Source organism: Apteryx rowi, unplaced genomic scaffold, assembly GCF_003343035.1.
Source record: "Apteryx rowi isolate R43461 unplaced genomic scaffold, aptRow1 scaffold_439, whole genome shotgun sequence".
Lineage (NCBI taxonomy): Eukaryota > Metazoa > Chordata > Aves > Apterygiformes > Apterygidae > Apteryx > Apteryx rowi.
Genome location: NW_020450693.1, coordinates 640345 through 653486, shown reverse-complemented (window position 1 = coordinate 653486; position 13142 = coordinate 640345). Strand labels below are relative to the sequence as shown.

The following is a 13142-nucleotide window of genomic DNA, read 5'->3' as shown; positions in this document are numbered from 1 at the left end:
AATAATGATTTTTCGAAAATCATTAAAGTGAGTCCACAGTTCACTCAATTCACAGGTAGAGAATACAAGGACGATATCAACTACTTCCTTTAATGAGATTTTGAGAAATATAATTACTGCGTTGGAGTTACAGGTATAGAGATATTTTAAACATCCAAAACGCTAGGAAAGAAAATGGAAAGAAAAATTGCTTTCACATATAGGCAGAATAGTTCCTAAACAAATATTTTTGACATTGCATGAAGTAACAGATGCCCTTTAAAAGGAATGTTGAAATTACATCAGTCACAATTTTACTCATTACATTCTAGAACTTCTCAATTGATTTCTAGACTTATAATCAGAATGTATTGAAAAATGATTCTATTTTATAATCGTATGAAGGAATCTGACAACTTTGCTACAAGCAGTGCTACTCCTAGCTGCAAACTACCATTAGCCAAAAATCAATGCGCACGTCCTTTCAGAAAATGCTTTCAACAACAATAAAAATAGTACACTTGCAAAAAACCCAGAGTTTTACCTTGGAATGAATTTATTCATGATAGCATAAAAGCAGTTGTACAAATCACTGCGAGGCAATCGAAGGTGCGCCAAAGGTTTGAGTAGATGTATCCAGCCGAGGAAAGAACTGTATTTAACATTGCGTGATTTACAATAAAAAGTAATAACAGACTCAATATCCAAAAGTAATACTGACTTCTCCTCTTCTGGCACTGACAATTGGTCTGAAATAGGCAAGTGTAATAGAGTTATAAATCATTGTAATGGCCTTTCACAGAAATTGAATGAAATTATTTCATAGCACAGTTGCACCAATATGAAGTTCTGCATACTCGAAAAAACTAGCAGCTTGGATTAAATGCTTATAAAAGACATCTCAAAAGCTTATGGATGAAGGACATTCGCATAAATATAAGTGATTTTTAGATAACCTCAGTAGGATAAGGCATTTAAATACCACAACAAGGCAGGATAAGACAAGTCTGGATTTTCCAGGATATATGAAACAAAGAGGTAGATTCTTTTAATGCACAGAATGGTCCTTTTCTATTCCCATTTGATGTGCTCAGCTTCACAACAAATTAATTTAAATTTCAACACAGACCAACCCACAATACATAGCTCCGATTCCTTGAAAGCCCACTGGCATGCAAATTAACTAAAATTAGTAGTTTGAAACCAGCAAGGTTTAGACACTTAAATTTTAATATTAAAATATAAAACACATTTTTAATCTTTACTGACTTGATTACTTACAACTACATTCAGCTTTTGAATTAGATTTGGTACAGTTGCTAATCAGAAGATTCACTGTAACTATCAACATGTAATCCTTTAAACAGCATAGCACATTATATCACAAAATTTGTAAGAAACTGAAACAATGAAAAGTAAAGACATTCCTTATTTACTGACAGACTAACTCTGAACCCATGATTTGTATTAATTTGCATCTGGATGAAAACTGACACATGCAAAATCTGTTTTACAAGATTTTTTAATTAAAGTAGCAAGCTAAACATTTATTAAATCTCTCATTACTGAGTTGGATATATACACAAAAATTTAAGTTTTCATTAGATCCAAAGCATCTTTCTACTCAGACTCCTCAAAAGACTGACAACTCTTCAGAAAAAGTACTGGCATCCACCTACCTTGAGACAATCAATATAAGCGATATCAACACTGTACTCAAATTATGCCTTCCTCCATGTGATGGTATAACTAGTGATAAAAAGTGGTTCTTAGCTTACTTGTAGTTTAAACATAGGAATATTTATTATATGGCTTGTGGCTAGACTTTCAGTATAAAGTTCATACAATTTTCAGTTTAATACTAAACACATTTCTTTCATAAAAATCTGATTTCATATATTAGAAATAAATGTGTTTTAATCCAGTCAAATTATGTCAACTTTACTAAAGCTGAACTAAATTACAATAAAAGAAGGAAAAACTACATTATGTTCAAGGAGGGAATAAAAGAAGAGAAGCTTATATACCAAACATTACAAAAAAATGCAGTGCCATTAAGTTTCTGGTGAACATTTTACCCTCTCAGTTACAAGAAGCTCATAGGTCTCATTACTGTGAATGAAAGGTTGTGTTACAGAAGTATTTAAATACTTTTCCATTCAAGCCAGTAAATATTTGATCCTTCCTTTCCTCTACCTCTCGCCAAAAAAAAAAAAAAAATATATATATATATATATATAGTATGCAAACCTCAAATGCCATCTGAAGATTTGTTTTAAATTTGGAGACTACTTGTCTTATTAAATTTCTTTATTTCGTATTTTAGCAAGACCCTAAACTGAAATTTCTATCTAACCTTCATTCTGAACTCTGAACTTTATATTCATTACTTTAATCAATTTAGTAGTTACATACTACAAAACATTTGGCAAAAAAGAGAAAGAAGGAGGATTAATGGCATTTGGAGATTAAAGTGCTTAACTCTATATGATACGAACATGAATCTCTTCCTGAAAAGATACTGTGATGTGATAACAGTGGAATTTCTCTTTTCCCTTTCCTTTATAGGACAGACATGGAAGTAAAATAAGTCCTGCTGTTTTTTTAGAGCTATAGAATGTACGACCATATTCTAAAAGTGGTATGTACGTATGCAGCAACTCCATTCTCTGTCTTAACATTCAATCGTGCAAAAATTAAAGTAGGACAAGTAATATAATGGAAGATTCTCTTATTGATACCACAGGAAAGAGTAACCGAATCTGTGAGTCAGCACTGAATCAGCCACCTGAACATTGATACTAACATTATTACATGGTGTCAGGGACATGGACATTTTTTGTGATGAGCTGGCAACCAGATCCTGTGGCAGTTCCTTATGGATATGCAGGAATATTATTTCTAATGTCCTGGCAATGTTCTGCTTTTACAAATGCAACCTTTCACTTTTGCTGAAAATGCTAGTAAAAAACCTCTCTCTAAAAAGATAGAAAGTCCAGAATGATTAACATATTTCTCCCTTAGAGGTTACATGCATTTTGGTGTTACACCAACTGTTCAGATTAAGTACAAGTCTTTGGACAATTAAAAACTTGAAGGACACTATATGAAGCAGGTCAGGTTTAGAAAAAGAAAACTGAAAGAGAAATTAATATTTTTCAACTCTTGGAGCCTTCCTCCCACGGGGTTCTGTTTAGTCCATGCAAACTATCACTTACAAGCTAATACTTGGATGACTTGACTTCCATGATGTCACCCATCTCAGAGTCTGAGTACAGATAAGATACTGTTTTCTTATTATGATTTCTTTCTGATTTTCTGTGCTCTCTCATCTTCTTCCTCAAAGTTTCCTTCAAAACGTAAACATCATTAAGGTATTTAATTCAAAGAGCAAAGCTCTAAGACAACTGAGAATACAGAAGTTTTCCTATAGGTGATCTGAATGTAATTAAACTTACCAATTAGCTCTTGACAGTCCTTACGAATTATACTCTGCTCTGGTAAGTCTAAACAGCCATCCCAGGATGCCAGGCTGTCCCCCTTTCCTACAACATTAAGTGCAATCTGCAAGCAAAAATAAAAACAGTCTCTAAACATTTTTTAGTGCACTTTTGCAGCTACCCAATTATTGAATGCAGTAATTTAACTCAATAGAAAGCAAACATTCCAAAACTGAACCAACATACATGCATATGAAAGTTTCAGTGCCACATGAACAGGGTGTCTCTTTTGGAGGCATGCCTAATAATTAAAACATTCACTTCAAATTAAACACACCTTCAAGTATTTCCTGCTTCTTGATTTAAGCTCTTATTTACCTTCCAGACTTTGGCCCTTAGATCAGCAGGCAATCGCCTTCCTTGAATGATGTTTCTCACAGTTTCAAGATCACAACCTCCTTCTTCCAGAGCTTCTGCAAGATCTTTTTCCCTACAGTAACAATAATATAGTATGTTTAACTATTAACAAATAATAATTTCATCATACAATATTTTTCAATGTGTATCTATGAAATAAATGTAGACTCAAGGATATTATCAGGCAAAAAATACACATTTTAAAAATAAAGGTATATTATTAGACAATTTCTCAGTTACTGAATAACTGCAAAATTTTATTTGTCTCTTTAAGGCTGTGTTCAACTGCTTATTCCATTCAATTTACATAAGAGAAAAAGTAAGTTTATGTATTTTTTTCTTTTATTCAAATACAAAGATTCATTCCTTGTGAACAACACACGTAGTCATACACGTGGAGGAACAGACAGCAGAGTGTTATCAATACAATTCTAATTATTCTAAGATGTTATGTAGCCAATTCCAAATACTCCTGGAGAAAATGTCAGTGGTTGAGCTTGTTCTACTTTTTCATTTGCATATATTCACAACTAGCAGAAATTCCTTGATATAAAGTTTCCTGAGTTTGGTCTCTAGAGAGCTTAAGACACCAATTTCTGATTTTCTAAATATCACCTTTTTTGATAAACAGATTAGAATCTCAATCCTGCAAGAACGTACCTAAAAATAAGAACATACCTATAAAAAAGTAACTGTGTGGCCTCACTTAAGATTTCTCCAATTCTTTAAGTATTTACAAGTTGGAAGAGTAAGCAGTCTCCTTGCATTTTCTCAGTCAGCCTCTTTTCAAGTATTTCTGATAGCACTTTAAATCATATTTTAAACATATATTGAGGCAAGGCTAACAGTCTTTTTTCTTCAAGCAATTTTGCAAATTTGGATGCAAGACAGCACAGTTCACAAGGAGACTCGAAAAAAAAAATCCCAAAGTCTAATTCTTATGGAACCACAGGTTGCACAGAAAAATATCCCCTCACTTAAGACAGATACAGGAAAAATACAAAAGCACATCCACCCGCTATCCTGCTGTGCAACTGTGTACAGAACAATCAGTGCTGGAAAAATTAAACAACCAGATCAGTTCCCCATGAATAAAAATCAAGTATTTCCAGGACATTTGCGCAGGAGAGATCTAGCACTCTGCAGAACTGCATGAACTCTAGGATGATCCATTTCAACAAAGCCAACACCAAACATTAGTTGAATAGAGTTAGATGCTCCCATAAATACATATTGCAAGTTTCTGGGCACACTATGACAAACAAATTAGAAGAACTACGGCTAGGCCTGGAATTATAGCATATACAAAATATGGTTAGTTAGCACAAATACTATCCATGGGCATGTGGGAAATGAGCTATGATTAGCAACAGCTGCATAAATAATGGTTGCAAACTGTATTTTCGGTGGTAGGATCTTAAACTATAATAATTAAATTTGGTCTCTATGTGCGCCAAAGAATTGGAAAAAAATTGTATCACTTCATACACATGAAACAACATTTAAAAACACAACTACACGGACAAATTACAAAAACATACCTGGTAAAGAATGTTTCATAGTTGCATGAGCATTAATTCTGCAGTTACTAGTACCTAGCACTCACAGCTTAAAAAGCTGTGCATGGGCTACCATCAAGGTCGACTTCAACATGTTATCTGCAAATGCGTGCTTCGTCTGTTTGCTTGACAATACACCATTTGCAAAATCGTCTCCATAAATACTGTCATCAGCAATTTTTACCCTGTGAAGATGACAGGCAAATGACAGCTTTACTACCCTACCTTAAAAAGCAAGGAATTGATATCCCTATCTCTCACTATAGATGCTTTATCACATTGAGTTATATGAAATACAGCAGAAAAAAACCACGTTACTCTATTATGATTCAGTTAGCTACTTTTTCCTGTCAACTTTCAAGATTATTCAGAGGCTAGAAGCAGGGAGTATTCAAAGGTTAAGAGAAATTCTTTTCTAAGACAAATATTCCATTCATGCTAACTTGAAAGGTACCATGGAAATGGTTGTGGTTCTTTAACACATGTTCCCTGGCTGTGTTTTGCCTTATTTCACTCAGTGTTATGTTGTAAATGTTCCAGCAAACTACTAGCAATCTGGACCCTTGTCTTTCATTGCCTGAAGGTTGGCTGGGAAGTTCTGGGCTCGTAAGGAACAACAATTATTACACTTCCTTTGGAAAGGATGCAGCACTTCCTTCTCTTTATGAGCAAACTTCTCCAGGCCGGAGCACCCCTGCTTTCTGCTCTGCCATGGCTCCACTGCCTATTCCTGGAATCTAGTCAAGGTTTTGGTTACAATCTATATAATCCCAGTCTATTCCCAAGATTGATTAATTCCCGCAAGACAAATATCTGTAAATATTACAATTCACAATATTGCTATTAGTGTATCCAGAGTAAACTTCCATAGTCATAGAAGGATCTCCAAAATCCATGCCAGTCAAGTGACCTACTATAACCAATAGGTAACTACCTTCATGGACATTCAACACAATTTTTTAGCCAAAAAAAAAAACCACTTAAGGTATCAGAGAGAAGTGGAGTCATTAAAAAATGATCAACACGTCCAGACTTTTTTTTAAAGTACTATTTATTTTATTTATATATGGCTCTGAGGTGCTTGGTAATAATCACTTATAAATATTAATGAAGGAACTTAGAAATTGTGGAGATGTGAACAGCAGGGAAAAGTAAGAAATATTTCAGTGAACTGCAATTAGATAAGGAAAGATGTATAGTATTAAGAAAGCTATAATCCATCAGGAGGTTGCAACATGTGGATTGTACCTGCCAAAGTCCATTACTTTCGCTCATTTGTTATTAGGAAAGACAGATCCCTTCAAACTGTTTCTTATAAGTCAAAACACTTTTCTAAAAAAAGCAAACAAACAAACAAAAAAACCCCCCACACCTTCAAAAGTTTAAAGTTTTAATTTGTGGCAGGCACATTTTTAACAGTTACTTATTTTCACAGTAAGACTGGTATCTTCCACATGTACCAAATTAATTATCTAAAATGCACTTAGCAGTCCAAAAAGAACAAAAAACAAAAAACCACCCTTTTTCCATATAAGCTGAATCTACTGCTACACACCTGCCTGTAAAAGATAATATTCATTGGCCTAAAAAAGGGATTAAAACAAAAAAAAATTATGATGCTGTAACACTTCAAAAGACTCTGGTTATTTACGCCCACATTCCTTTAAGTGACATGCTCATCATAGCTGCTCGTGATGTGCTCTAGTAGGCCACAACCATTTCCAGAATAAAAAGTAGTATTTAGACATGTATTTGTTAAACATGTCTTCAAACATCATTCCTGTTTTTCCTGAATCAGAAGGAAGGCTGCTACCAGCTAACTTGCTCTGCTCCCAAGCATGAATACACCCAGCTCATGTGGAATCCAAACTGGACAGAGAAGTGTTTCTTAAAGCTTTTTATTTTTTAAAGCCTGGTTAAAACAGTTTCTTGCCAAGAGGATCACCAGTTTTAGTTTCTACAAAGCCGTTGTCACCTGGGACATCAAACCCATCCAGTCAGCAGTTCTATGCTTCTAAGCTATGCTACAATTACCAGAAATACAGGAAGAGAGAGACAGGTGCATATCTAGCTACGCTGCTCTCAAAGTTATGAGAACGGATTGCAGATGTGTGTGTTAGTGCTAGATGGGACCAATTTATTCTTTCAAAAGATTTTTATTACCAAGAAGGTAGAACTATACTATATTTTGAACAAAATACTTTGCTTGGAAAGCTCACAGAAGTATACTGATATACAATCAGTAATCACAAACAAGGCTTACTTAAACAAAAACTGCACAAGTGACTAATATTGATTAAAATTTCCAAAGTCAGTAGCTAATACTGCTGTATCTTTATAGCCATCATTCTACCTTTCCCAGAGGAAAGGGCATAGGTTCCCATCACAGAAAACTTCTATCTATATAAATACTTCCTTTTTCCAGAAATATACTTTTATATAGTTAGTTACACTGCCTCCTACTTTTAATTTATGATCCTCTTGACTATGGAAAGAATCCCAAACAAGAGTTATTTTAAATTAAAAGTAATGAGAGCGTTTGTTCTGTACTGAAAACAAACAAAAATTAATCCCTCATATTTACTTCAAAATATCCCTGTAATCAGAATACCATTAAATATATTTTATTCTCTAGGGAATTTTAGAGAAGAACATTAATTCCTGACATTTTTACCTCTTCTTTATCTTTTCTCAAGTGTGTCAAGTTCTCACTTAACTTCAAAGGATTTTTTGCTTGCTTTCAGAAGAAGGATCATGGTTCCAAGCACTAACAAACCAGATTTTGAGCATGGAAAAAATATATATGCTCTAATTTTGTCACTTTGTTGTCTGAAAGAATCGAAGTGTATTTTGGAAACCATAAGATGAATGATTCTAATGCACAGTTAAATGCAGAGGAATGATTCCATTCAAGGTTTGAGTTGTATTTAATTAGTGTAGGTCTTAACTGTTAAAGTGTAGATCTTAAAATAAAAATACTACTTGATTCAGCTGCCTGAAGCTTGAATTTTAAGCACACATCCACAAAAAGGTTTTACAAATTCATGTGCAACTGTTTATATCTTTATCTGTTTGAGAACCTGAACAAGAAGAATTCAATTCAACTCATTTTATTTCCTGGTTAAATGAGGTGAGAAAAATTTATAATTTATAATTACAACCGTTTTAACTGAGAACAGTCTGGCTTGTCTGTCTATATACATAGAAATTGATTGAAATTAAGGTTAAAATAATCAGAAAAGCAGCCAAATAGGAATGAAGATTTTACAGCATAGCTTGAAAGCAGCCTGCTTCCTTTTGTATTTCACAGCATTCTTAGCCTTCAATGCAGACATCTATTCTAGCACCAAATATAATACTTCTGGCAATTTCTCAAATTAATTTTTGAGAATATGCAATTTGACTAAAAAGAATCATTTAACAGCAGGGTCTTGACAGAACTTTTGTTGTTGTTTTTAAATCAACACTGTTATTCAACTTCCAAGCGTTACTGAACCAAGCTGACAACATCATCTTTCAGCAAGTCTATACAATAAGCTGTGTGTGTATGTGTGTTTTAATTGTATTGTCTGGTGGCAAATTCCCTGATTTCTGTTAAACAACACATCCATCAGCCAGTATGACTATTAAGGGTTTTAACTCATCGTTAGTTTGTCCCCCCAAAATCACTTGCACCAGCCTTGGATGTCAAGGAGGCATGGAAAGTGCTATGAAAAATATCAAGGGCATTTTATGTCAATCAGTATCCCTAAATTCTACATACTTAAGGTGCTGTCACAAGCTCTGAACACAAAACTTCATCTGCCTTTGAATCCCTCTAAGGAACTGAATGCAGGACCAGGAACTAGAACTGCCCTTTTTATTCTCAGCAGACTTTAGATGCACATATACATCATTTAAAAAAAAAGCCACTGAAACATGAAATGTGAAATGTTATTGCACAATCCCATATACTTCAATATTATGATAATGTAGCATTGTACACCAAAAAAATCTCCTTTAAATGATACATTTTATATTCAGAAAAATAACCCCTGTTCCACAGCAGCCAGCAATGTATACAAAACAACAGTTTAAATGAATAAATGAAAAAGAAAATATTTCACTTAAACTGGCTTAAAAAACAAAAACAAAACAGTAAGCAATGTGAAGCTTCTAAACAAACACCAAGGAACTCAGCTTTACATGTTCTTCAGAAGGTATAGCTCTTGTAACAGGACATACGCTGGCATTCCAATGTAGCATTTAAGCATAAGACTCTTGAATTGTTTCCACAAATTCCTACAATTCCTTCTAATAGTACCAGCATACCAAATTTACTATAATTGCATTTTGAAGTTGCTAGTCAGAATGATAATAATGCAGGTCGCACTTTGAAATAAGTCTAGAACTAACAGTTGTTCCTCATTCTTGATACAAATTTCAGCAGTTTGTTAGGATCTTACAGACTGCAATATTCTTTCAACATTAGTAGTGAAATAGGTGTGAAATCATTTTTTCAGAGATTTTCCAATGTGATTCTTATTCAACCACCAGGCTCATATTTCAGTGTCAAGACTGAACAGTGAATGAGTCTGTTTCCTACTTTGTAATTGTTATATGCCAAGACTTAGAAATAATGCTTATGTAATACTGTACCTGTAAAAAGTACTTCATAAATTTTGAACTTTTAACTAAAAACAAACAAACAAACCTCAAAGAAGCCCCATCAATTCATTTTTATTTGCTAATAAGTGATGTTCAGTAGATAGTTTTACAAATACAGTTCTTGAGGATAAAACTAATGCAGACATAGAAGAGAAATAATCTACATACGCATGCATACCAATCCTGCTTTCTTTACAGCAAGATAACTAAAGCAGCACAAAGAAGGCAGGGCATAGTCAACACAAGCTTTTGAATCCCCTACATAAAATAAAGCATATAAGCGAAACCATCAGATTGGAATGACTGTAAGAAACAGGTCTATAAGGCAACTACGTAGGTAACTGTTTAAGAAGCATGTACGAAGAAGGAAGGAGCAGGGCTCAGAAACACAAAGAGAAAAGAAATCGCATGCAATGCAGAAGCACAAAGTGAAATAAAGAATAAAACAAAGACACACTGGAACAGAGATGCGGGGTACAGTTAAAGTTGCACCAGTCTTTAAACCCGAAGTAGATTTATTTAAGCCTCAGCAATCTGAGGTGAATACACATGCATGAAACACTAAAATCCCATCGGTGTTACCATGAAAATGACCCTATACATGCTCCAGAAATAATCTCTTTTGGTCTCCTAAAGGTTCAATGTAAAAACCATTATAAGTAAATAACCGCACTGGGGGAAGGAGAAAATCATTCTGAAAATCACCTGGGATCTGTTTTCTCTTATCTTTGCTTGGGCAGGTAGGCAGAGCGAGGGAAGCTGAACTGAACACAGCAACCGAAGTCCAAGAGACAGGCGCCTACCTCAAGAAGCTGCTACCGCCCATGAGAAAGCTCTGACCTGGAACCGGAGCACCACCACCCCCGGCCAGAGAGGGCTGGCGCTGCCCTGCCCTGGTCTGGGAGGCAGCGCTGGCACTGAAGCGCCGGGAAGTGCCCGCGGGAGGGGGCGGCCGGCAGGGCCGCAGCCCCCCCCCGCCCCGCAGCGAGCCCCGCGGGGGCGGCCTCAGCGCCCTCCCCCCCGGGGGGCGCGAGCGGGTTTTCATCCGCCTCCCTCGGCTCCTCGCCCCCACTCCCGCCGGGGAAGGAGAGGAGCGGGGAGGAAGGACCCCGACACCCCCCTAACTCACCAGCTGCTCGACGGCGGCAGCGCCTCTTCCCCTTCCGCCATAGCTGTTGACGTGCCCCCTCGCTCGGCCGTAAAGCGCAACCGGGCTTTCCCCCCGCCACCCCTCCCCGCTTGCCCCGCATGCCCCGCATGCCCAATTCCCTTCCCTGTCGCCCCGCGGCTGTCGTGAAGTTGAGGGCGCTGGCCGTAAAGTGAGGAAGCCTGTCAAAACAGGCGGGCGATCGCGGGAGGGTGGGGCGAGGCGGTGCTGGGCCGGGCGTGTGGCGGCGGGGCCACCGCTGTGCCCCTTAGGGCACCTGAATGACTTTTACCGGCATTAGTGCGGAACTAGACTAGCCGCAAGGAAGCGGCGTGTGAGGGTAGGGAGCGGACCCTCAGGAGCCGTGGCTGTGAGGAGGCAACGGCTAAACGGACTCCAGGGGCGGGGCCATGAGGGGCGGGGGGAGAGGCGGCCGTTACCGGCCGGCGGGAGACGTGCGCGGCGCGGCGGCGCCGGGCTGGTCTCGGCCGAGGCTCGCCAGAGCTGGGCTAACAGAAATCTCCCTTCGGCAGTCAGCGACTCGTTTGCAGGTTACCCCGTGCTGAACCGGGGGCGCGTGTCGCCAGCTTCAGCAAGGCTGCGGTACGTCGGGCGGAGCAGGAGCATCCCTCCGGCGGAGGTGGGCACACCGGCGTGGAGGAGAGGCCGACAGGGATTTTCGCACCTCTTGTGTATGAAGGGGGGATCTGGCACCTGACCTGCTGCTGCATGTGCCATTCAGCTCCCGGCCTTTTCCTGTACTGTTTAAGTTTGGGTAGTAGGGAAGGAAAATCCCTATTGCAAGTACCGATCAAAAGCAACTCCACATGTCTTCCTCTTGAAAATTTAGGAATTTATTTCCCAGGCAGGGAAGATTTTCAGTGAAAGATTATTTGTAATGAACAGTTTTACCATGTAAAGTGTTCTTATTAAATGTCTTTCCCTACTGTCAGTATTTTGCCAGAATACACTCCACGAATCAGAAATAAAATTCATAATTTATACACAAAACCCTATTAGAATGGTTTGCAAGAGCTAAAAATCATCTGATAACATTCACTGTTAACCCTGGATAGAAAACCATTAAAGCTTTTGAACATGCACGTTCCCTACCCATTCAACACCCTCAAAGAAAAAAAAAAGTAGTATAGGTCTGTGAAAGTTAAAAAAGGCGATTCAAGTAATTTCTACAAGGAATAACAGCGCCACCTAATGATAAATTAGCGTCCTTACACTTGTCTATTTTACTCTCACAGCTTGCCTCAGCATATGTTCCAGCTGTGTAAACGCCCAGACTTTAGTAGGACTGCTGCTGTGAGAAAAGACAGATGCTCGCTTAACTGTGTAGGATCCAGTTCCCAAACATTCAAGAATACTAATGGAAAGGTAATTTACCATGTTTTCACGCACATATTTGTTTCTCAGGAAAGATTACATGAATAATCCTATTCAAGAAAGATATTTTACAGCATCAAACCAAACTCAGACAAAAAATATGTGTTATGAAGGAGAGGGTACTATCTGTATTCCTTTCCTCCTTTTACCATTTCATAGATATTTAAAAAGCATGTTTTTTTAAAAATCTACTTATCATTACTCAGGAAAAACACTTTGTACAATGTACATCAGGCATTAATAACGGTAAATAATAGCATACCACCAGCCAGGGCACCCCTAAGCCTTGACGCACGCTTGCAATTTGTGGAAAAGGTAGGGAAAAGAGGGAGGCATGGAAAAGAAGAAAGACTGGTTTCTTCTTTTTCAAACCTCTTCTCCTCTTCGTGTGCGTCACCACGACGCTGGGGTTTCTTCGGGTGCCGCCGCTCCGTGAGGCGGATGGCTACCCTCGATCGCGGCGCCGGCCGCTCCGTGCGCGGCCCCGCTCCGTGCGCGGCCCCGCTCCGTGCGCGGCCCCGCTCCGTGCGCGGCCCCGCTCCGTGCGCGGCCCCGCTC

The 13142-nt window shown here is 38.0% G+C and overlaps 1 protein-coding gene across 2 annotated transcripts in view; it reads right to left on the bottom strand.

Annotated features, from left to right (window-relative positions):
- TBC1D23 (TBC1 domain family member 23) overlaps nt 1-11276 on the bottom strand; it is a 35016-nt gene extending 23740 nt beyond the window's left edge. For both annotated transcript variants that reach the window (XM_026076751.1, XM_026076752.1), the window contains exons 1-4: nt 11172-11276; nt 3798-3909; nt 3438-3543; nt 524-728 (exon numbers count right to left, since the gene is read on the bottom strand). In XM_026076751.1, the coding sequence (XP_025932536.1) occupies nt 524-728; nt 3438-3543; nt 3798-3909; nt 11172-11212 (464 nt within the window). In that variant the 5' untranslated portion in view covers nt 11213-11276. The remainder of the gene's footprint in view (nt 1-523; nt 729-3437; nt 3544-3797; nt 3910-11171) is intronic.
- Between the last annotated feature and the right edge of the window lie 1866 nt (nt 11277-13142).